This window comes from Eretmochelys imbricata, chromosome 12, assembly GCF_965152235.1.
Source record: "Eretmochelys imbricata isolate rEreImb1 chromosome 12, rEreImb1.hap1, whole genome shotgun sequence".
Lineage (NCBI taxonomy): Eukaryota > Metazoa > Chordata > Testudines > Cheloniidae > Eretmochelys > Eretmochelys imbricata.
This window is the reverse complement of record NC_135583.1, coordinates 26191713-26217870: the sequence shown is the minus strand read 5'-3', so window position 1 is coordinate 26217870 and position 26158 is coordinate 26191713. Positions and strand designations below refer to the sequence as shown.

General features: G+C 41.2%; 1 protein-coding gene across 7 annotated transcripts in view; it reads left to right on the top strand.

The window, feature by feature from the left end:
• CMTM3 (CKLF like MARVEL transmembrane domain containing 3) overlaps positions 1 to 24602 on the top strand; it is a 29096-nt gene extending 4494 nt beyond the window's left edge. The window contains exons 1-7 of one of the 7 annotated variants that reach the window (XM_077831540.1): positions 1456 to 1817; positions 4262 to 4906; positions 17117 to 17272; positions 19461 to 19556; positions 20917 to 21037; positions 22008 to 22270; positions 22440 to 24602. In XM_077831540.1, the coding sequence (XP_077687666.1) occupies positions 4787 to 4906; positions 17117 to 17272; positions 19461 to 19556; positions 20917 to 21037; positions 22008 to 22270; positions 22440 to 22493 (810 nt within the window). In that variant the 5' untranslated portion in view covers positions 1456 to 1817; positions 4262 to 4786 and the 3' untranslated portion in view covers positions 22494 to 24602. Of the gene's footprint in view, positions 1 to 1354; positions 4907 to 9063; positions 11257 to 17116; positions 17273 to 19460; positions 19557 to 20916; positions 21421 to 21797; positions 22271 to 22439 lie in introns of those variants that run through there. The other 6 variants (XM_077831539.1, XM_077831541.1, XR_013347720.1 and 3 more) reach the window with 6 other exon arrangements.
• Positions 24603 to 26158: the final 1556 nt, after the last annotated feature.

Here is a 26158-nt window from a genome sequence, read left to right as displayed (position 1 = left end):
GCAAAGCCATACTCAAGTTACTGCATATTTCTACTCAGCAGCAGGAAGGTGCGATTCCCAGCATGAGTAAACGCACGCATGCTAGCTCAGCTCAAGTTAGCACCTAAAAGTAGCAGTGTGGTTGCGGTGGCACGGGCAGTGCCTCAGACTAGCCACCCCAAGTATGTACTCATGGAGTTGGGGGGATTGTACTTGCTTGGCTAGCCTGAGCTGCTTCCCATGCTGCTGTGGGTACTCTACAAGCTGTAGCACACTAGTTCAGAGCTAACGTGTATCTACCTGAGCTGGGATTCACACCTCCTAGTTGCTGTATAGCCATACCCACTGTTCCCTCACTGGTACCACCCTTGTCCACATGTGTTGCTAGACCTCTGGGGGGCATATCCCAAGGTTCTTTGTGCTGCAATAAACAGAGCTGCTCCACGATTCTCCCCCAGTGAATTGTGGGAGAACTTTTCTTGCCTTCTGGGCACATGGAAACTGTGGGAAGGCATTGAAGTTATCATCACTTGAGTGATTTGGCTTGCCTCTTCACTGAAAAATGGGTGAGTTACCAGCCCAAGTTAAAGTGGCACCCGACCTCTAGCCTGTACCCCCCCAGCCAGACCACCTAGCACAGGTTTAAAGCATCACCAAACTTTGGTGCTTTATATATGGATGGGCAGAGGCTTAGGGCAACACCCACATAAGAACCCAAGTTAACTATGCAGGATAGACATACCCTAAGAGTCCTGTTTAGCAAACACTTGTTTTGCTTCCTTGTGACTGAAATTTTATGAGTTAGCCCTATGTTTTAACAAGTATTCACATTTTAAACATTAAATAAGGTAACTTCCTGTCAGAGTTTTTCACTTCAAAACTTCTGAAAGAGAAAAATATCTTTTTCTTCTAGCCTTGCATCTGCAAACACTGAGTTTACTGCAGTCCAAAACCATTAAGTAGATCATCCCTTACACAGATATAAGAGATTTGGTTCTGGAGGAAAGCATAATCTCACATAAAGAAGCATGTCTGTAGTCTGGTTTCCATGGATATTGAGTCACTTCCTGTTCATAGAGATGACAGATGAAGGGCAAGCAAGGTCAGGGTGAAGATGATTGCCAGAGCATAGGGGAAAAGTCATTTTATGAGAGATTGCAGTATATCTGACCTAAAGTATGGAGAACACTGAATTTCTCAATCACAAATCAAATATTCATCCAGAAACATTTAGAAGGCCAGAACCAATTTAGTGATCTGTAGCAACTGCATCTGCTCAGAATTGGTAATGAATGAGTTATTAAAATGAAAGGTAAAGACGATAAACAACTAACTGTGCAAAGGAGGAAATTGAGAGTTTTCTTTTTATTTGCAGGTCTTTGGTCTTCTATTGGTTGGTCTTTGTATTGCAGATTCTGTTCTTCTTTTCAAGAAGATTACATTTAATAAGCCAAGAGGAAGGAATGTTATTACCAGATAAGAATGACCAATTTACCAAAAGACTGATTTATTCTCCACTTTAAATGTCTATTGAATAATATGATACGTTTCATTATTAGCCTATATATTTTTCCTAAAGGATTTAACATGTTCATCTTAGAATTGTAATATTTTCCTGTCTGTTTTTCTACATTAGTTTACTTTTTCACACATTAACATTCTTTAAATTCCTATGTATTTTTCTAGACTACACGTTTTTACAAGTGTTAACTTTAAATTATTGTCCTATGTGTTTTGGTAAACTTGATACATTTTCACTTGTTAATCTAATTTTCTACAGAAGTGTTTATGTAATAAAATTGAAAATACAAATGGATCTAAATGTATTATTTCAATAGGTAAGTAGTAACTGTACTTGAAGCAAGAATTATTTGAATTAACACGAGTCTTCTCCTGCCAAATATATTTAGGGACAGATTTTGACATCCATAGTCATGCTGAATAGTATCTTACTCTACAGGTGGGCCTGTTAATGGGATCACTGTGAAGTAAAGTATTATTTGTTTTGAGTAAAGATATCAGGATCTGACCCTTAGAATTAGTCTTATTTCTCATTGGACGAGTACAGCCCCAGTTTAGTGCTATGTAACCCAAAACAGACTTTGAAATACCATTCCCTTTCTTAACTAAAGATTTAATGATTGTATTCTTTACCATTTCTGTAAACTCAGGAGTTTTGTTCACTGAGATGGGATGTTTTTCCATCTGGAAAAACACAGCCTTAAAAATTATGTAACAAATAAAGGCAGTGCTAATAAGTGCAACTAGGTGCAAAAAGTATGTTCATTTCTTGTGAAAAATAACTCAAATTGGCTGATGAAACATTTGTAGAGTATGTGGATACTCTGCAAAAATAATTTTACTGAAACCTGTTTGCTGAGTTTTTATCTTCATATTCTGAAGACAGAACAAAAAAATCTAGTCTGTCTTAGAAATATGAACCATAGCAGAACACAGCTGTAGTAATGCCATAAATAGCAAGTGCTAATGTACAATGAAGGTATTGGACAACATTTGGGCTAAGATGTATTTCATTTTCCACAAACAGCACTGCAATTTTAATGGAAATAGCAGCTGAAGAAGCTGTTGTGCTCTGTTCAGAGTACAATGTTAAAGGTCAAGTACAGTTCAGAACCAAAGCTTATCTGTTCAAATTGAATAGCACTCCTAAGATGCAAGTAAATTGTAGTTTAAAGCTAAGCATAAGGATAGTGCAATAGTCATAAATTGCCAGATGCAAAGAATGTCATAAACAGTACAATATGTGAAAACAAGGAAAATGGGCTTTGTATTAAAATTGACATTTTTCAGCTATAGTCAAAGCAGTGACATAATTTCACTAAGGGCTCTTTTCACTCCTAAGCAGGTAATTTCTGGATAGGGAAGTGAAAGTTTGGTGAATTTCAACTCTGTTCCTTCTCATTATTTGTCAGGGTGAGGAATGGCAAAAGCCCAAGTTTGCTTCTCCACAGAAGTAAATAGATGAAAATTGCAAGAGGTAGCCTCTAAAAATTCCTCCATGGACAAGGAAGACCCAGAGATAGCACTTGGACCCTGGCTCTAGACCAGCGATTCTCAAACTGGGTTGGGATCCCAAAGTGGGTCACAACCCCATTTTAATGGGGTTGCCAAGGCTGGTGTTAAGACTTGCTGGGGCCCAGAGCTCAAGCCCAAGCTGCACTGCCTGGGGCCAAAGCGTGATGGGCTCAGGTTACAGGCCGCCTGCCCGGAGCTGAAGTCCTTGGGCTTCGGCCCCCCTGCTTGGGGCAGCAGGGCTTGGGCTTTGCCCCCTCTTCCCCCACCTGGGACAGTGAGGCTTGGGCTTTAGCATCCCCATCCTGGGGTCGTGTAGTAATTTTTGTTGTCAGAAGGGGGTCGTGGTGCAATGAAGTTTGAGAACCCCTGGGCTAGACCAATCTCTGAAAATTCCATTATAGATTCTTACTACAGTACTACTAAATCAGCTTCTGTACTTTTCTGTATTTTTTTCATTCATACATTTAATTCTGTCTTAGAATTGACCTCTTCCCTCTCTCTGCATGCTTGCAGTATAGTTTTCATATTTTCTTCAGCATTCTCAATAGTGTTTTTTTGCCTTTCTTGTCTAGCAATGATGAGCTATGCTTTCAGAAGTATTTGTATGTTTTAGCTGCTGTTTCCACAACGTACATTGGTAGCTTGTTCCATCCTCTTATTCTTACAAATATTAAGTTCTCTTCTGGTATTCCTATACTTGACTTCTAGTCAATCAGCACTTAATCTGCCAGTTTTTACTACTTTCTAGTGAGGGTTCTGTTGCTGTTCCAGCCACTAAAATAATAATGTCCTGATTATTATTCTTGACCAAAATAACAAATAAACACTGAAATGTGAATTTCACAACTTAAATGGCTGGTCAGTTATGGAGCATCTCACGTTAGATAATTGTTTCCAGCACTTTAGCTATATGCACTTGAACTAGTTAAGTTTACTGCTGTGTCAATGGTATATTTAGTGTTGCATGTAATGTAAGGAACCTGAAATATGCATTGCTACCTTGTTGATTATGGTGTTCTGCAGCAATGTTGCACCATGATGTACTGGAATTTGGATTATTGTGGGGGCACAGGAGAAGTTGCATAGGTACTAAATTTAGATGGTAAAGACTGGGAGGATATGCAGCCAAAATTAGGGAGATGCGAGAACTAGATCTGGGGTTTTGTAATGCCGTAACACCAGGATACATTGGCATCCAACTATTTGTGCGGTAGGAACAACTAAATTTGTTTTCTATTTATTTTAGGCATTGGGCTTTGTGGAGTTGGGCCAAAAATTAGCTGCGTCCAGATGTTTCTAGCACTGTCATGCCACGGACCATCGAAGTCTGGGTTTATTGATGTCATAGGAGCCTCTACACTTTTCTATTTGGCGGTACATGTTTGGGAGGAGGGGGAGACTAGCCGGATCCAGGTGCTAGCGCTAGGTTTTTGCCGCGCTCTTGCACCAGGATGGATCCGGCAGTGGAAGTCTGGGGGCGCAGAGGCAGTCCAGAGGGGCAGGCTGGGGTACAAAGCTAGGCTGCCTGCCAGCGCCCCGAAGCTGGCTAAGCGCAGCAGGCCAGCCGGGGGCAGGGAGGAGAGCCGGGGCGCGACGGCAGAGGCGCTCAGGCCGGGCACTCCCCAGATTTGCAGATGTAGAAATTTTTTTCACATTTCCGCAGTGTCACGATTTCCGTTTCCCTCCTTTAAAAAAAAAAAAAAAAATCCAAGTCCCCAGGCGCTCAGCCGCAGCCCGAGCCGCCCAGGCGAGCCCCGCTCCGCTCCCGGCCATGGACCTGCCCGCTTCGGAGGAGCCCGACGCCCCCGCGCCTCCGCCTGGCCTTCGCGCGCTCCTGCCCTCGAGGGAGTTCCTCTGCTCCAGCAAAGGGCAGCTCCTGCTCGCCGAGTCGGTAAGGGCTCCGGGAGCCTCCTCTCCTTCCGCAGCGTGCCCCGCACGGCCCGGGCTGGGAGGGACCGCAGCGCTCCTGGGGTGGCTCCGCGCCGGCCTGGAAAGGCTCTCCCACCCCGCTGCTCTCATTTCAAACAATGGGAACCCCAGCCTCCCGGCTTCGGGATCTGCCCCAACTCTCTCCAGCCTGCCATACTCCGTCCAGAGGGACAGCAAGCAGATCGCGAGCCCCGACGCTGGCAAAAAGTTCACTCAAGGAAATAGGAACCCGCTAACAGGCCCACTTGCCTGGGTACAGTGAGGGGGCGGAGGTGTCTCTGCTGGCAAACAGCCTCCAGGCCCACTTCCATTCTCAGCTCAGGGTAGCTCCCCACTAGCTCCAGTGACTTCACTGGATTTACTCCAGTGTAAAGGAGAGCAGCATTTGGCTCTGTATGTGGCTGTTTCTAAGATAAGTAGGAGAAATTTCTCTCTGTAATATACGTGTCCTTTTGTGTGTGAGCAAAATGCACAATAGCACTGATGGGCAGATGCACACTCTAAAGTGAAAACGTAGCCCACAATGCCAGAGCTCGGGTACAATGGGGACCTTTAGGATTAGAAGTCTGAGGTACTGTACCTGGCCATGATGGTATGTTTCCACCTTCCCAATGTATTTCCTTGGTAACTTTTCATGTAACTTCTTGTGATTGTTTCATAGCTTACAGTGTTTAAATGTTTGTGTGTGTGCAAATTTATTTGGGAGTGATCCCTTTTTCAGTTTAAAAATCATCATTGATTTCTAGCTCATAGCATAACTTGTGGTGAAGTTCCATTTACTGCTAATAAATGGAGAATTTTGCAGAGACAAGATCAGATACCCATCTTATGCTAAGGAAAGGATGCATTTGATCTCCTTTGCAGAGTCACCACTTAGTCTTCAGAGTAACAGCCGTGTTAGTCTGTATTCGCAAAAAGAAAAGCAGTACTTGTGGCACCTTAGAGACTAACCAATTTATTTGAGCATAAGCTTTCGTGAGCTACAGCTCACTTCATCGGATGCATACTGTAGAAAGTGTAGAAGATCTTTTTATACACACAAAGCATGAAAAAATGTGTGTTTACCACTACAAAAGGTTTTCTCTCCCCCCACCCTACTCTCGTGCTGGTAATAGCTTATCTAAAGCGATCACTCTCTTTACAATGTGTATGATAATCAAGGTGGGCCATTTCCAGCACAAATCCAGGGTTTAACAAGAACGTGGGGGGGGGGGGCGGCGCTAGGAAAAAACAAGGGGAAATAGGTTACCTTGCATAATGACTTAGCCACTCCCAGTCTCTATTCAAGCGTAAGTTAATTGTATCCAATTTGCAAATGAATTCCAGTTCAACAGTCTTGTGCTGGAAATGGCCCACCTTGATTATCATACACGTTGTAAGGAGAGTGATCACTTTAGATAAGCTATTACCAGCACGAGAGTGGGGTGGGGAGAGAGAAAACCTTTTGTAGTGGTAAACACACATTTTTTCATGCTTTGTGTGTATAAAAAGATCTTCTACACTTTCCACAGTATGCATCCGATGAAGTGAGCTGTAGCTCATGAAAGCTTATGCTCAGATAAATTGGTTAGTCTCTAAGGTGCTACAAGTACTCCTTTTCTTTTTACCATTTAGTCTGCTGCCAAATCAGCATGGGTAAGTAGTGACGAGGAATGAGGTTAGGGTATCCATTGAAAATACAAAGGTGGTGTTCATTCTTCCCAAAATTATAGTGCAGTCTTTCTCTAGCTCAAGATTTGAGAGCTGTGTTGGGTATGAATCTAGGACTTCAGGTTTCAGTACTGTCTATCTGGCACTATACTTGCTAATTTTTAAGTTTGACAGATGGAACAGCACCACATTAGAAATTCAGGAAAAAATAGCATTAAGATTGCAAGAGAATATATTATGAACGATGAAAGAAGAAACCTGGGAGGGGAGTTAACATATTTGAATCTCCATTTTCAATCAGTTACTCTGGAAATAGCCAGAAATTTAAGCACTAAGTTCTTTCTGACTTTTTTTCCTATTTAGCTTCTGCAGTTTACACACTCACAACTCACTCACAAAACATTCACCTTTGGACCTGAAATATTCCATGCTTGGATCCCAGTCCTGCATCCAGATGTGCAAGCAAGATATGTGTAAGGAATATGGTTTCAGTCATGGGGCTAGATTCACCTTTATTTGGGGGTTAGTTGGGTGAAGACAGCTTTAAATCAGTGAAGGCTGCAGCCTGAATTTACTAGCCACACTCCTTCCTAGCCAACCCACATTTTGGGCTTCATTGGCCCCTGGGAGCGGGCAGGTTGCAGTAGCTATCCCTCCACTCCTGTTGGTCTTTGCCACCAAGACTCTGTTCCTTGATCTATTCTGGCAGAAGCCAGCAGACCCCTGAATAAATCTGTTCTGTGAATGATTATAGGTTATATATGGACAAGTTAAGATGGTCCCATGCTTTCACATTTCAGGTGAGGCCAGTTTGAAAATAGTTGAGAGATTGAAACCATCTGTCATGCAAGACAGTTCAGAAACTATGTTGCTACGTTTAAGATAATCCTAACTTTGAGGCATCTGACACTCTATGTTGCTCCAGTTGTAAAATGATCTTAAAAAAAGGTGAAAACATTTCAGCTTGCTAGCTTTAGGTGTTCCAAGCTTCAAAATAATTGAATTGTGGTTTTCTTCAAACCTCTCAGACTTAAAACCCAAGCTGTCTCCAGATTGTATGTGCTGTAACTTACTGGATACAAGGAGAGAATATCAAAATCCCATTTTACATTACATTATATATAGTATTAATTCACAAGTAATGTCAAATAGCACAAAGCCATAATTTATGGTGTAAGCACAAATGGGCAAAGTTAAGATTGAGCTTGCAACCATAACTCTGCATTTCCTGTCCAGAGTGCTTGATCTCTCAGCCTCAGTATCCTATTAATATTAAGAGGGATTTCTGCATGGAATATGCAAATACATTAACAAAGGCGGGATGTTTCAGAATAGGAGTTTGAATAAAATGAGACTCTCACCGCTATTACTGAATAGTAGTGTCACATTGTTATTCAGTGGATTGGTAAATTGCAGAAATCTATTCAGTTTGTGAGGATTCAAAGCCATGTAGTTACTAGCATGTCTCAGTGTAGACTAGAACTTCTCTGTTTAGTTATAGAGTGTATCTCATGGCTCTTTCAAAACACTCAAAACCTAAGCTGAAAAGTTGAAAGAGCGATCAGCACCTAGAAAATGAATGTTAACAACAGACCTTGAAGAAGTTGGATGGCTACGCTGAGCTTGAACTTCCAGGAGCACATCATCTGCCCTGTTCCAGGCTCTTAATGCTTAAAGTTGTACAAAGTGAGCCAAAGCTGGCCACAATTGTCAGTTTGCAAATCCATCCAGTGCAGCTCCTATCTCAACCATTGCCCATATCTCAATATAGGAGGGGCGGAACACAGCCTCATGCACCAATCTGCAGCTGGCATATGGTCAATACGGTAGACTAGCTCCTCAGCAACTCTTAACTTACAACAGGGCTGGGGCCATTTGAGAATCAGGGAGCCATAACTGCCTCCCTCACTTCCCCACCCTCCTTTGCTAGCACTGCTCAGGTCTCAGCATAGGAGAGAATCTGGCCTTTAAGGTGGCTAAAAGGCACCCAGTCTTTAGTCTTGTACAGCATAATGGGCACATAAGTCTGCAGTGGCCGTACATCCTGCTGTGTGTTACAAAAGTGAATCACATCACTAGCAGTTTAGAGAGGACCATTGAGAGCTCTGCTAGCGAGCTGCATGCTCTTCATATTGAATCTAACAGCCATGATGAGCATTTATATTTACATTCATTTGTGAATAAAAAGGTTTCATTTCCACTCTTTGGCAGTAATTTCTCTGTCAGAGGCAGCAAATTGTAACATACTTTGAGAGTTGCCAGCTTTGGGGAAATCCATTACTTCATTTAGCAGAAATTAGCTTCAGCACTAGCCTATCTACTGCCAGAAGCTAATTACTATCCTAAATTTTAGTCACATAACAAGTTTCCCCCCTGCTCTGTTTCTTTCCCTTTTGGTCTTATCTTCTTATTTTGATTCCACCTGGAATAACTGCACAGCCACTAAGAAGCAATAACGAGGTACATGAATTCAGATACGTAAGTTTTGCCTTCTGCCCCGATCCTGCTCACTCTTACTGCCTCTCCTCTCACCCTTCAATCAATCCCTTATTCTCTGTTTAATTCTTTTAATAATCTTCCCCTCTTAATTGCTTTTCCCCTGTTCCTATTTGCTTTCCTTTTTCTCTGTACTTTCCAGTATCTTAAAAATCTTTCCCCTCTTTATCCATTCAGTTTTTCTGCAAACCATTGTCCCTTCCCTATTGAAGATTTTGCAATCATTTCTAAGCTCTACTCCCCCTCCCCCCACACATACATACCCAAAAAAGACATGCCAGGGAATCATGTAACAGACAGCGCTGCTGCTGACTTCCATACCATCGACCCAGGCAAGATTCCTTCTCATCCATTCTGCTCCCCACTGCAAATATTTAAGTTAAACCTTCATGGTTGTCTGGGTCACTGCTTCTCTCCTAAAATTAAGTGGTGCATCCAAATGCCTGTATGCCTGATGCACCCCTCTGGGAGGCACTATAGATATTTGTAGGAACACAGGACAAATACTCCGAATTGCCCTTCACAAGTATAGTAGATGTTGCGATACAAAGGATGCAGAAAAGGTGATGTTTGTTTTTCTTGTCTTCTGTCTTTCTTCTCTCTTTTCAGTCTTCTTCTCTGAAGTGAGCCCTATAACTGAAACTTCCAGCTGAAAAGGTTGTGTAATCAATGCCTCTTCTGAAGAAGACCCCTACGACTTTCTGTGACTCAGTACATAGAAGGTGACCTCTGCAGCTGAATCTCTGGGGACAGAACTTCATTTCTGTGTCAAATATGATGGAGAATTAGTAACTGGAGTACCATAAAGTTCACTATGTGGATTTGTTTCTCCCTTGCATGAAGTGTGTAAACAAGATGAAATAGGGAAAATTAGAGCCGCCGGTGTTTACCCTCTGACTAAAGGAGATCTTCCTTGACCGTACTCAACAAGCAATGTGAATATGCAAGGCTGCTCTTTCCCATGAAGCGGGAAAATAACATTTGTTTGAACATTCAGGCTAGTGGATGGTGGCCAATAAGACTATGTATCACTGTGCAAAGCTCTAAACTATTGCCTGGCCCTCAGTATGATCCCTGATGAACTGCAGAGGAAGGTGTAATCAGTAGAGAGAGGCTAGAAAAGTCCTCACTCTGCTTGCGACCTCCACAGGTCCTTCATTAATAGAAGCATAATCCACTTTAACCATTTTAATTATATTTTATACCTGTAACTGAATGACATGACTAAGAGGTAGGAATCATTACTGATAACAACTTAGGAGCCCCAGGCACATAAGATTAAGTTTCATGTAGGAGAAAAATACCTTTCTGAATGCAATAATAAAAAATAAAATCAGGCTCCTTAACCAGTTAATATTAAATAGCAGTCTCTTCATTAGCCTGTTCCCTTATGGTGGGACCCTTTTTACAACAGGATATTGTTGTTGCGGTCCTGTCTATGGACGGTTATGCTAGAGTTGTGAGCATAAATGTACTCCCACACAGTGGAAGGGGCAGCAACCTGGCTAAACTCTCAACAGCAATTTTAGGCGCAATAAGTGATCTCCGTGCTAATAAGGAGTGATCGCAGAAGACAATTTGTATTTTGAGGGTTCTTGTGACTCCAGCTGTGCAGAATACGTCCTCTCTATGAAAGTGTTCTACCTTTGCGTGCTACGATTAAGGATAATTTGAAGAACTTTCAGGAGCAGTGGAGCTTTCAAAGGTTGAATGTCTTCGAACAGGGACTTGTGAACTCTTCTCTGACTAGAACAAACATCCTCTCTCTATTTTTAGCATAGAAATAGAAAACAGAGATTTTTAGAAAAATTGACCAGTTACAACTCCTTGGCCCCTCTCCCATAGCAATGGTTAAAGATCGGACTTCAGAGAAGGGATGAATATTACATAAGGGGTCTGACTATCAAACATTCAGGTGCAAAAATCACAGGCAGCTCAATATCCTCAGTGGTATTACAACAAAACATAGTGGCTGTCAAAATCCTTTTGCAAAGTGAGACAAAATTGTGGCCAAAATAAAAGTCAGTACCTGAATTTTATTGTCCTTTTGGATAGGTAAGACGAGCCTAGTAAGAGTGAAGCAGATAGAAAACCCCCATTTTCATTTGCAAATTTAGCATGTAAGCATTATCAGCAAGCAAATAAAATAAAATGGTTAGGTGACAATGGTTTCCATTTCCTTTCTGCTTTCTTCTGAACTTGTCTCTTTCTTGTTAAAGTGCCCAGCTATGTGCATTGGAAGTTAATAGGAGTCTTTCCATTGACTTCAATGACCTTTGGATCAGGCCCATATCCATTATAACCACTTCCTTAATAGGACAGCAGAGCACAGCACAGTAGGGGTCTATTTATCATGAAAGAACAAGCATCTCTCCCCAGTTGGGGGAGGCTTTAAAGTTGCTCAAAGAACTATTACATAATCCTATAATTTGTGCCAAATTTTGCTGCTTACAGCTAATTAAGTGGGTGACTTTAACCCAGATGAATACATTTTCTATAGTCATAAACTATCAGAGAATTTACCCTCAGGCATGTTAGCACAAATATAGGACCTTTTTTTTCTGCCAAAGCACACACATCCTCTCATTTCCCCTCCGTGAGTTTGGACTATGGATCATTGTAAGGCTCTTTCTCAGACGTTATTTGTTAGGACTGTCCTGGTTGGAATCTAAAGAACAAAGCTTTCTGTTAAAAGTTGGAAGCCAAGAGTTTGTTCCTTATAAGCAATTGTACTGGCTGATGGTAAAACTATCACCTACCCCTTAGTGGGAAGAATTATAGTATCTACTGGGAGTGTGATGGTGCTAATATTATCAAATGCAATAACTTTACAGGGCTGCAGAGTTCATAGAATTCAAATCTTTGTCAGACCCAACATTTACATCACTAAAAACAAGAGGCAAGTAGCATTTCATGTTCCATTAGTAATACTGACAAAACTCTGCAAGTTATAAAACACTAAATAACTCAGAGTCCACACAACAGTTACTTTTTTTAAAAGCCTGTTCTTTCCTGCTTTGCTTGACACATTTGCTGGAATCCCAAGATACTGGGAGAACCCCATCTGACGATCTTTTTCTGTTTTGAAGTTCCCACATCTAGAGAATATAATTAGCATCAACAGAAAACTGAAGATAGAATGAGGCATAGGAAAAGTGCATCTATATGGTTATTTCAAAACAAAATTCTTAGTGGATTTTACTAGCATAAGGCAAACAATGTTGGTGATTTTGTAGATTAATAGAGTTTAAAGATAGGAGGGATCATTAGATAATCTAATCCAACCTCCTATATATCATAGGCCATTACATTTCACCCACTTACCCTCGTATTGAGCCCAATAATTTATGTTTGGCTTGGATTTCAATCCAAGCACATACTGCCACTGTGTCTCACACACTAGTTTTGTGCCTGAAGATACAGAATCTCTGCTGATATTCGCAGAGATCTCACTGAACACAAGCTCTCTCTCTGTATGTTCCTCCTTTTATTCCTATGACTTTGTATCCTTGACTTTGTGGATTTTAAAGTACACTCCACTTCATTTGCCTCAAAGTGGGTTGCTATTTGCCTTAACTGTTGCCAAAAGGTTGATCTTACGAGAATGCAAAGACTCTTCTATATGTCCAACCCACCTGAATTAGCTCATGCCTTTGATGGAGAAACCTTGCGCTGCTGGCGGGAATGACAAATGTGCACAGTAAAATCTGGTGTCAATATGCTAAATTAATGGAGTCTGGTATAGAAGCTCTCTGTTATTTTCCTTTGTTTTTATGGACCACTCACCTCTGAATTAGGTCTTTTTGCTTTTTCTTCTACGTTCTTTATAGTGTAATTCACTACTTAAATTGTGCTCAATTCTTTTTGGTAAGCTAAGCTATGAAGTACAGTTTGTGTTTAACTCTTCCAGTATTTGGATTCAGACAGCCCATCTTTGCTTCACCTATTTATTCTTGTTTTGTTTGTCCCCATCCCCTCTGCCCTGCCTTCAGCAAGAAAAAGGACAGGAGATTTTTAAGAAGAGCAGTGAGAAACAACACTTCTCATATTCTCAATATTATGGACCTTCCAACCAGCTCCCAGCAAAACAGTGGGTCCATGTCATGTCCTGCAAATGCAAGTGCAGCAGATATGCTTATAACACAAAGTTATGGGACTTTCTATTTCCTGGCCAGAAAACAGTAGCCAGACTTATCTTGGAGGGGAAAGGAGGTGGGGGAACGAAATCAGCACTTTTAAATTTGTACTTCTACAGGATATGTCATTTCTCATATTCCTCTACACCCTCCCATAATCCGCAACACAAAGGCTTCGTCCTTCACTATCATATGTGCAACCCTAACTTGAGCCACAAGAATCATCCACCACCTATGAACAGAATCAGTTTTTTATAACAGGTTCCTAAGATGAAACAAGAACAATGTCATATACATATTTACCTACATCTTCCTAGGAATTTCATACCGCCGCCCCCCCCGCCCCCAGTCTACCACCACAGGTCTAACACACCAAGACAAGATATGTTCCATCAGAAACTGTCTTCCAGGCCCCAGAAACTACTATTCCTTCCATAAAAATCTCAGCACTCACTTGTCTATACTCATTAGGATCAGAGTAAGGTTGCACATTTGTGACAAAAGAAACCTACAAGTAGAGGGTGGTGGGTGGGAGTAGGAGAGTATCAGAAGTGACATATACCGGGAGAGAAGGAACATAATTGAGGATTTCCCAGGGATTATTTTAGGGATTGCATAATTAGTCATTGAATTTAGCAACCTTAATTCTAAATTAACCAAATCTTCCTCTAGGACAACCTCAATGCTAGCTGGAGTTAGAATCACTCCTTGTGTCCCCTGCGCAACTTTTTTCTGTGTTCCTCATTAATCTTTACTATAGCACCCACCTCAATATTTCATATTCACTGCTTAAAGTGGGCACGTGGAGGGAAGGGGCAGTTACAAGTTGTCACATCCCTGGGCAAAAGAAAAAAAAAATCAAGCGAGGTCGCTGAGGGGTGTACTTTAAGCACCGTCTTACCTGTGGTATTGTTCCCAGATTATGACAGATCCCTCACTTTTTTCAGACCACTTTAAGCACCGATTGTATCTCATAATAAATAACAAACACACCAAAAAGCCAGCACTTGAAACAGGGAATGAGATTACTAACAGTGTCTTCCATGGTATTCTGGAGGATGAGCTGAGTCCATAAGATACATGAGAATCAAATGGAATATACACAGAGCTTGAGGTTGAGCCATCACACAACAGAACTGGATTCAGGAGTAAACCATATGTATTGCACACCAAATCATCCACTCCTTTATAAGTCTGAACAAACCCATCTGATATTAAATTGCACTAAATTATTATGTTCCCTCTACATTTGGTCACAGATGGAACAATTTGATAAAGCAATTAGAGATCAGTACGAAGTTTTGTTAGTTTAATAAATTAGTAAATAATCTCAACAAGATTAAACTGCTTAGAACTCTCCTAACCTAATGTGCTTTCCAGGTATATGTATTTGAGGGCACTGAATGACCTCTCACAGGAGCAATTAGTGACTTATATGGCAAATGTAATGCTCCTTAATTGATGTACAACTCGGTGCAGGGAATATGTTGTAGTTGCAGACAGCCAAACTAATAGATCTGAAATTCAGTGAGACAAATGCATTGACCCCTCTAATATAAACACTTTCTGAAAAGGAGACACTGCTTCTTGAAAAAGAGAAAGGGCCATCTTAACAAACAAACATGTACACCCCTCACTTCTCTGACACTAGAGATGGACTTGGAAACCTCCACATTTAGAAAGAGGAATTTGAACTCATATTCCGATTTGACTTTTGTGGCTTGCCTATCACTGTAATGGTCTAGAAACATCACTGACCTTTGTTGGGTTCAACATTTGGCTCTGTAAGGGAAGTTTGGACCCATCTGTATCAGACACCTGTAAATGCAGAAATTCTAAGCATAATTGGATAGAACCATGTTTCCAGGCTGTTCCATAGCATAATCACACTTCTGAGATTAAATGAACATTTCAAGAATGCATTCCAATTAGACTTGCAGTCAAAAAGCAGCCCCTTGAGCCCATGCATTTTTATGTTTGACTAATAAATAATAAAACTGACATTTCATTAAAACAAGGAAGCTGTGGAGTAGTTTCTTCAGGCATAGACCACTCTCAAACACAGCACAGACCTGTCACCAGGACCAGAACCTAGCACGCATCATTTACTGATACCCTATTTTCCAGGTAGTGAATAGAACAACATTGAAGAAGGAGCATGTTTGCATCATTCTATTTGAAAAGGAAGCTAGTGAATACCAGTGATAACACCACCTATGACTATCTGAGTAGCAAATCTAAAATTTTGCATTTGGGAATGGTTCAGAAGAGGTGTGGCTTGCTAGGAAACTCAGTATGTACTTTGTATTTTGTGGCTTGGCGTGCAAATAATTTTTTTAATGACTATGCTAGAGATTTTTGTTCTTAGAGAGATTTTGAAATACACAAGTCAATTTGATCCAGAGAGAAGCCAGCTGTGCCACTCACCTCTAAATGGTGCCATCTTGGAATTCTGGGCATAGGGCCTGGCCTGCTGCTGCTTTATTGGCTTCCCATCAGTGCAGATAATGTTGTATTGCAACTTCCCATTGAGTTGCATTAAAAAACTGCCAAATATTGCTTTATGCTTGGTTTGATTGTTATCCTGTCTTTTCTTGACTTCTTGTGGGCAGGTGTGTCCTCTTCTTGTGGTTGGCCAGAGCAGGCTGAGAGAGAGAGAGAGAATGTTAGTTGGGATGGGGGGGAGGGGGAGAGATTGTTTTAACAGTTTTAATTAACACACATCCTATAGGGGGAAATTAAAGGCGGAGAGGCTACTGGCTACACTAACGACAGACCGAGCCAGAGGCCCATAAAGCTGGTCTCCAACCCTTAGTCAAGTATGTCAGGCCAGAACTTCTCAAAACAAACTAGGGGTTTGGGCGGGGGGTTATTTCTCAAAATGGGTGATTTAATTCATTTTTCACATGTAAAGGTAAATAAAATTTAATTTTTAAAATAGAATCCATCTGTCCTCTGTCCTTCCTCCCCTCGCTGAAATAACCCATGGCTTTCATGCTACAGTTTCCCATCTGTAAAACTAAAATGAGAGACACTTTACTTACCCTCACAGGTGTGTCGTATCAGCGGCAGTGTAACCCAACATTCTTTATATCTATTTTGGGGCTGTGATTCAGGTTGTGCTGTATTGTTTAATCACATCTCCATTGTAGAGCTTTCCTTTTTGAGCCGTAATATAGCAATGCCTTTCCTTGCAGCTAGAGCATTGCAGAGAAAGTACCCATTTTTGTTATTTTGGAGGTTTAAGGCAGAGTGGGATAAATACTGTTCTATAACACACATAGCAGGTTCATTTTATCTGAACCACCTCCTTCCTGAGAAAAATCTTACTCAAGTCTGTTCTTACTAAAGCAAAGCAGTCAGTGCTGGAAGAAAAACAAGAACCTTTGACTCACGGGAACCTTTGAGCATTAGCAACTGTCAAAGGTTTTTTGTTTTTTTTAATCATCATCAGCAGCAGAAATTATATTTTTTTCTTTTAACTCTACTGACAAGACTAATACCTCTGGGCTATCTGAACAATGACTTGGATTTCTGTTGGGCACTGCTTTGCCTTGACTGAAAGCTTAGAATTCATTTTCTGACAGATTCCAACTTTGATCACTTAATTATGTTCCCAGAATTGTTTACAATCAGGACCAAATGATAGTCTCACTTAGATAGGTGTAAATCTGGAGTGGCTCCCCAGAAATCCATTGGAATGGATGGAGTTATTTTAAATTTACACAACTCTAAGCAGAGGGGCATGTAGAAAGTAGCATTTGCCATCAGTCACTGGACTGACTGAAATATGCACAAGAAATCTCTCTTCAAAGCCTCTCAGAACTGTCCTGGACTCTGTCTCTGCTGTACCATGTGAATAATTAGCGATGTTTTCCCTTGTACTCTAGGTGCTGTCATTTATCACCTTTATCTGTTATATTGCATCTTCGGCTGCATCTTTCATGATGGCACCACTCATAGAATTTCTGCTGGCGCTGTTTCTTTTCTTTGCATACTCCTCTAAGCTTAATGAGAAGTTTAAAGGAATCTACTGGCCTTTGACGGTAAGTGGGATGTAAAATTCACACACAACTTCAATTTTACAGTATGAAAGTAGATGATAAAAGGGATAGAGCTGCATTTTACACTAATTGCTAACAACTTGACCTTTATTATTAATAAATTCTCTCTAGTGCCTTTCATCCCACAGGACCGGAAGTCATGTTACAAACTGCAATAGATTATACACTATAACTTTGTAGCTACCATTTTTTATGGGAGGTAACATTGTAGTTGGAGCCCAGGCCTAGGGTCTACTGACTCTGCAATTGACTTGCTGTGTGACTTTAAGGTTGTATTCTCAAAAGCACCTTGCCCCAGCCTAACTGAGCTTTGGGCCAGCACTGGGCACTTTTGAAAAATCCAACCCTTAATCTCTGTGCCTCAGTTTCCCCATGTTATGATGTGAGGGGGAAAATATCACCTTGCTAAAGTGCTCTGATATTCCCAGTTGGAATGTGCTATGTAAGTGCAGTCAGAGAAGCATTTTCCCCAACAACACAGTACTAATGTATTTGTGTGATGGCAGAAGGAGCTATCTGACCCTTCTGGCAGTTGATACCCAATTTGTATGAAGAAAATCACCTTTAAACTGAAAAGTACTGTATCTGATCTATAGGAAGCCTGCAGGAGTTGCAGGTTATTACTTACACTGACCACTGGATGGCTCTGTTGCACCAAACACTCTCACTATAGGGAATATTTATCTAGCCGGTCAATTTATTTTTGCTTAGGAAAAAATCCCAGCCTAGTTCCATTTGGATTCCCTATTAGTGCAACGTAGGGATAGTTGGTCTTAATGAGTTTTGAGTTAAATATTGGTAGAGTCTTTGATGGCTAAAACTATGGCAGTAACTTCATCATCTCAGAGAGAGTATACATGCTTTCAGTTCCAATCTCAAAAGCCCTCTCCCCCCCACCCCTTTTCAAATAAATGCTTGTCTTTTACTGTTTTATAGCACCCTTCACAGAACCATCTAAGAAAAAAATGAATTTCATATTTATTATGTTCATTGCGGTAACGTGTACCAACCTCAGAATTCAGATTGACCTCAAAGGAATTCAATTTCCTGGAGGATTTGTGTGTAGAGATGCCATTTCCCCAGCACATTACAAACACTGATATAAGACATGTTCCCTTTCCCAAAGAGCCCACAATGTCAACCATATACACAGCACATTTTACCTAAAAAAGTGAAAGATTTCATCTCCCTCCATCACTTCCTTGGTAGCTTGGATACTCTCCATTTAATAGACTGAACAGAATTCTCTCTCAACCTTTCATCCTTTACATGTCAGTACACATTTAGTATAAACTACAGCTTCAGCATGTTTCTGATCAGGCACTGAAGATAATGTTTTCATTTATACAGTTGGAAATATTTAAATTCATTGTGGTGCGTTTGCTGTGCCACTCAGACTCCTGGCTGGTACAACTGTTGCCTGGGGAGAAAATAATCACATTGATTTGGATACAGTTTCCTGTAATGTAATTAGATTCTCAGCTGTATAATTTATTCTTATTACCATCTAAGAAAATCACTGTATACAAGATAGAACCAGAGGAATGGAGGCACTAGAAATATTTACAAGTAGAATAGGTAATCCAGTGCATGGCCATGCCTATAAGTTATGTGCTATTGTCCTTTGGCCATCTAGTTGGGGTCTCAAATGGCAGGGCTTTCATGATTTCCTGTAAAAGCTATCCACAGTCTAAGTTGATTCCAGTTGGAAAGCTTCTGTTAATCATTTCTAGCTGTCGCACAATCATGTTCCATGCACAGTCACTGAAGATAAAGCACTAACTTCTGATCTCAGGAACACTAGCATAAATCCAAAGTAATGCCTCTCTTCCCAAGTGAACTCAGTGGGGAGATACCCTTCTCAATTCAATGTAAGGTTTGCATTGATTTCCAGGGGCTAGCTTTAGATTTATCACTGAGATCAGATTCGAGCTACCAGAGTCAGGATCCCAAGCACATTAAAAACAATTTTTTTTTTTATTTCCCAGATATACCAAGAAAATAGCAAATCTACATGCAGATAATAAAATAGTTATAACTATATAATCTTGAAATTCTGATGACAAAGAAATATTTTTTTAAAGTCCTCATTTTAAAAGCAATTGTAACAGGACTTTAATGTGTTACAATAATTTGACTATTTAAATCAGCACTGCATTGTGTTATACAGGATTTCTTGCGCTGCGTCACTGCCGCCATTATATATTTTGCCATCTCAATCGCTGCAGTCTCAAAATATTCTGATGGAGCATCGAAAGCAGCTGGAGTAAGTACTAAAAGGAGAAAAGCGATTTCCACTTCTGCATCTTGGTGAACTGTACTTCAATATATTTGAGAAATAGCTTCATCTTGATCTCATTGAAATCAGTGGAAGTTTTGCAATTGAATTAATCTATGCCAGCATTCGGCCCAAAGCGAGAAAAAGCAATTTATTGTTTAGAACAAGGACCTGGGAATCAGGGGATCTGGGATCTGTTCCTGATGTTGCCACTCACACATTGTGTGACCTCGCTTATTCTTGCCTTTGTCTCCCCATCTGTAAAATTAAGATAGTAATACCCATTTCTGTAAAAAGCACTGAGATCCTTGGATGAAAAGCCCTATATAGCTACCAAGGGTTGTAATTCTATTTAATAAAATATGATCCATGTTGCAAATATTTTCAGACTTGTGTCTTTGCTGCCTGTTTTTGCACCGAGCAGTTGAGACAAAAGCAATGGCATTTTCCCCTTTAAACACCAGGTCACCAGCACATAGACTGTGAAGTGCTTTTCCTAGGGAAATCACAGTCAACATTTTGTGCTCAGAATGAAGACAGTCTCTTTCCATTTATAACTTAAAGCCAAAAAGATATAAATATTTTATGCAACATAAATAATATAAATCAAATTTGAATAATATTTTAAAAGATATCTTGGATCCTTTCCTCCCTGTCAGCCAGACAGCTTAACCAAATCATTGGAAAGTGAATAAAATTTCATAATAAGGGTTTGATTTTCAATCTACCTTTGTCACTATTTTTATGCATGGGAGGTATCGCATGTGCCAGATTCTTAGCTTGCTTAGCTACAATGGCCTCATTTTTTCCAGCCTCCTTGTCCTGTTAATTTAAATAGGCAGCTCCAGAGACACTGCACCCAGTATAGCTTTCAGCAGCAGATCAGTAGCCTGGCAGAAGGCCTTGCAGAATGGCAAAAACTAGGCCTATGGAGACTGGAAATGATCTTGATCTCCCAGATGGGAATTCCTTCAGTACAAAGGGGTTTCCAGAATCATGCTGGGCCCCGTGGGACACCTTTTGTATCTCCAGACATAGTGACATGCCAGGTGCTCAATGGTGCATGTGGCTAGAGCATTCTGGCTGTTCTGAGCTGTGGAATGATCCATAGGTGACCGGGGGAAGCCTCCTTTTAGATCCACCTCACAAGTTGTTAGGCAGGCCCTCAAATACTCTCATAATTTAGTAGGTGGAAAGGTGGCTTAAAGCCACCTTGGCCCTACTGCCCCCCCTCCAGTTGCCCCATGTTTCCTCAACAATTTGCCTATTGTTATTTAAGGTTACCCCATTTTTGTCATTGATGGTTGACATGAACTGCTGATGAAGAGATTATCCTTCTGTTGTATAGGTATTTGGCTTTATAGCCACAATAGTGTTTGCTGTTGATTTCTACATTACCTTTAATGACCTGGTCACGTTTCTCAAACAAGGCGGTTCCGAAAATGCCACTGAAGCACAAAAGTCAGAAGGTAGGTAAATGCCTCCCTTATGTTTTACAAGTGATCAAGCAAAACCTCTGGCTCTTATTTGACAGATATGTGAGAGTTCCCAGCATTAACTAGTCTATGTAGACTCTGTTCGTGGTGACCCAGAACTCGTGTGTGTTAACTATTCTATGGTACGAAGCCATTGCAGTCAGTAGCATATTAACTAAGGGTATGTCTACACTACCTGCCGGATCGGCGGACAGCGATCGATCCAGCGGGGGTCGATTTGTCATATCTAGTCTAGAAGCGATAAATCGACCCCCAAGCGCTCTCCCATCGACTCCTGTACTCCAGCGCCGTGAGAGGCACAGGCTGAGTCAACGGGGGAGCGGCAGCAGTCGACTCACTGAGTTGAAGACACCACGGTAAGTCGATTTAAGTACGCTGACTTCAGCTACGTTATTCACGTAGCTGAAGTTGCATAACTTAGGTCGATCCCCCCAGTGTAGACCAGGGCTAAGGCTTATTGATTAGAGAAAGTTAAATCTCCACCCTGTTTTAAGAAAAAATGCATCCCCTGTGTTTTGTCTAGTCAAATTTTAAATGTGCCCACTGATGATGCTTCCTTTGGGAGACTATTCCACAGACTAATAGATTTTACTGCCAGGGAGTTTCTTCTTTGCACCAAAAGGTTCTAGTCTTTTACGTATCGCTGACTGTTTTAATAGCTAATAGCTGTTAGCCTCAAAGATTTTCATGCCACGCATTCCCATGGGCTTTCTAATTATTTCCCTTCAACTAGACTCATGTACTGTATTCACAGTATGAATAGGAGCTGAGCCCTCTAGGAAGACGAGGGAGTACCATAAAAGCAAGAAGTGGGTACTCTCATTGGCAAAATACAAGGCTTATAAAAGACAGCACAAATTTTGTAGAAGGTCTTTAATAGAACTCATGTCTTTCGTGAAGGCTTCCTTTTCACAGTGACCTTGCCCATGGTGTCTCCGCGCAGGGCCGGCTCTAGGTTTTTCCTGCCCCAAGCAAAAAATTTGCCGCTCCGAGAGCGCAACTGCCCAAGCCAAAAAAGGGTGGCCGGGATGCCACCCCTGGAATTGTGCCACCCCAAGTACGTGCTTGCTTCGCTGGTGCCGAGAGCCGGTTCTGTCTCCGCAACTTCTTTCGCTTGAACTGTTGTTCTTTGTATTGGATTTGTCGGAGACGAACTCCTGGGCAGGATTGTGTCCCTCCTTTGAAGCACCACAACCATTTGCAATGGTATGGAAATAAAAAGCTGTAACTAAAGAAATCCTCCTAAGATCCTATTTTCTTTGAAGCAGCCACCTAAAACAGAGCAACACATCTATTTGAACAGGAGTGAAAGGTGGCCCTGCAGCTTCACTTTTCTCACTGACCCGTCCCCCCCTTTCTTTCTTTATTTTTTTAGATGAGGCCTCCGATTCGGATTCGGACTGAAGAACAGCGCACCTATGGATTGTGAAGTCAAAGGGAAGAGATGACCTATCTCTTTCCTATTTGCTAACTGCACTGCCAGTTGAAATGTTGCCCTTTCTTGTTTTGGTCTCAGTCATGAGTACATTCTCTCTCTTTTTCCATCACTGTTCACAGAGTCACGAAAACCAGTGACACAGTGATATGGGGAAAAGACTATTTCAGTGTCACAGAACATTTCTTTGGAAACTGGCCATTTTGTAGGTGTGCAACCTTGTACCTAGACACATCTATGTCTGAACGTGAATCTCAGTTCTGCATGGCCCTCCCTTGTTCAGTGCACTACAAAGTACTGAGTAACAGGAACTTCTTATTTCAAACTTATAACAGACTTATCTTTTAATACGCTTTCTTTATTTCAAACTTTCCACTAGATTTCCGAGTCTGAGCTTTCTTACTATATTTTTTCCAGATTAAGAAGCCAACAGTATTCCTTTATCTAAAGTCTCACTGCCTCCACTAGCTAAAGCATTTGAAGGCACAGGTTATATTGGATGTGCAGGTTTCAGAATGCATTTAGCGATACGTCTGCTGCCTATGTGTGACCATGAAAATGGCAGCTGGAAATCTGCAACATGAGCAAATCTGAAAATGCCTCAGGTTAGCTAGTTTAGTGGACATTCAGTTTTCTGTCATTTTGTAAGATTTTCTGAGGAGAAATCAACTTCTTTCTAATCTGCTTCTGTGGGGGCACATCACGCCCTTCAAATTTTATGGCAAAGATGAGGCTGAGCATGAGAAACATAGTTTTAATCTTCCCTTCCTACCACCACTGCAGAAGCCTCTACATGTAGTCTGCATGTTTAGCTCCAGTTTTGGGGGCATGGTCAGATGGGCCTGGCTCAGAGCCATCCACATGACATTTCCTACCCCATCAAGCCTGTAAGGATTTCTGCACAAGAGCCCACTGCTCTATGCTTTTAACATCAGTCCTCCAGTCAATAGTGTTTAGCCCAGGTAGGGAAACACAGGGCTTACAGCTCCTGATAGTCAGGCTGCCACAGATAATGGAGGAAATGGAGACAAAGATGAAGTGAGCTGTAGCTCACGAAAGCTTATGCTCAAATAAATTTGTTAGTCTCTAAGGTGCCACAAGTCCTCCTCCTCTTTTTGCGGATACAGACTAACACAGCTGCTACTCTGAAAAGGCTTCTGCAAATCTCACCTTATCTATGCTTTTGTGGTATAGAAGGGCCATTCCCCTGTAGAGAGCCTCCTGACAGAAATCTCAGTGCAGCAAATCGCACTTTCCCAGCCCTCTCTGGTTTTTCTGAGAGGGCAGATTTGTCCCTTGGTGTGGGGTTTTCAGGAAAAACGCCTGCATTTCAAAGGCGTTAGAGAGAGGGTAACATAACCTATCTGCAGTAGTCACACCTTCTGACATCATATATATACATCCCAAACAATAACTTAGTTAAAAGAATGGCAAACTCCATGTACAGCATTTGATATGCTTATTTCAAAGAAACTCATATGTTAAACAAGTATTTCATATAGTCACAGGACTGGTGGCTTTTCTTTTCTCTCTTTTTTTTTTTTTTTTAAAAAAGACTTCATGACACAGCAGATGGTACCAATAGAGTAAATGAAAACAGAGCCAAAACAATAAAGACAGGTTTTGCTGGGAATAAACATATTTTGTGTTTCAATGACCTGCTAGCAGCTTCTGGATGGCTAACAGCCAGTAAGGTACCAATGAGCAGCATAGAGATGTTTCAGAAAGAATGGTCTGGCTTAACAAGGGGATATCTGAAAGACAACCTTCCCATTCTCCACAATTCCCATTTCCAGACCACTGAAGGAGTAACAACAATGAATGTTTATTCCTGAACATGCAAAGTAATCATCACTTATCTCAGAAACGAGCCCTTTGGACTTTTTCCAGTGTGGAATTCTGCATTTCCGTCATGCCTCTCTTTTACTGTAATATATTTACTGGCATTTACTGTGATGTTAGGGACCTGTGGTAATTTTTACATTCTCTTTTTGTAATTTTAATTTTTTTAAATTTTTTTTTATGTACTGCATGTGAAACCCTGGAAACTAGCCCAAGATTAACATTTATAAACCATCCTGGATTATACTATCTTTAACAGAAGCTGAGTTTTGTGTTTTCCTTTACATGTTCTTTATTTTACAATCTCATTTTATCTGTAAACCAGATACAATAATACAGTTTGGATTAATTGTGCCAGCTAGCACAGAGCGTTGTAAGAGGCAGTGAGAAACGTGCTGCCTCAGCACTCGGAGATTGCAGGCTCACGGCTATATCTTTGTAGAGAATAGCACACTCCTCTAACCCAGGCATAAAAGGAATGTCATCAGAAATGTTGTCATGATCTTCAGCAGTCTTTGGAAGTAAATAAGCTGCTGTGTGTTTTGGGATCTGATACTGTCATTCTTGTAAACAAATCTGCTCTTTAGATTTGCAATTTATTCACACGCTATTTCTGGAATTCAGGAATTATTCCTCAAAACAAAATCAAAGTTAAAAATAGTGGCTTTTATGCTGATGTTCTCAAAATCAAGAGATGCATACAAAAATACTAAGGTATTTCAGTATCACTTTCATAGGTGCCGACTTCCCCTCTTTTCTGTGGGTGCTCAACCCCCACTCTGCCCCCAGCCCTGCCCCCACTCCACCCCTTCCATGAGGCCCCACCCCTTCCCCAAAGTCCCCGCCCCAACTGTGCCCCCTCCCTGCCCCTATTCCAACTCCTTCCCCAAATCTCCCCATCTCCGCCTCCTCTCCTGAGTGTGCCACGTTCCTGCTCTTCTCCCACCCCCCCCCGGAGTGTGCAAACAGCTGGGCAGGAAATGCTGGGAGGTAGGTGGAGGATCGGGGGGAAGGGGAGCTTGGATGTTGGTGGGTGCAATGAACCCACTAATTTTTCCCTGTGGGTGCTCCAGCTCCAGAGCACCCACAGAGTCGGCACTTATGATCACTTTATGATCAGAACAATTAATCATCAAGTGATCACATTGTATTGCTTGCTGTCACAATTTTATATTTATTGTTGAGATATTTGGTGTTTTTCTTAAGCCTCAGCTCATGGAGTCATGTTATTATGTGAGACTGTCAGTTGTCATTTACAAAATTTATAGCTCCTATAGTGGCTGGGGGGGTGGGGGGGGAGAGAATGAAAAAATCTAACTCTGAAAACCCAGGAGTCAGATAACGGGAACCCAAATTTTATCATTTTTAAAGTAATGTGTTTTAATAGCCAATCATGATTTTTTGGGGCCTGACTCAAGATTTTTGAATGCTTGGGGCTAGCCATGCTCCACTAAAGTTCTGATTTTTTGACAAGTTCAAGTCAATGGGACTTCTGGTTGCTCAGGACCCCTGAAGAATCCAACCTTGAGGGAATCTACTGTTATTCTGAGTGCAGCGGTTTCTTTTACTGAAATTGTCAGATCAACAGCTTGTTATGATCATACTGCTGCTTTCTGCATTTCTAACCCCCAGACATCTTAGTTCAATAACAATAATTAAGGTTAAAGCATTTACAAGCTGATATAGGTATCACTTCACCTACAACTGAAGTGTAGCTCTCTAGTTTGAATTTCCACAATTCTGGAACAGCACTCAGCAACAATACACAACAAATGAGGCTAGGAAGAGAAGCAAGCTTCCAATAGCAAATGCAGAGT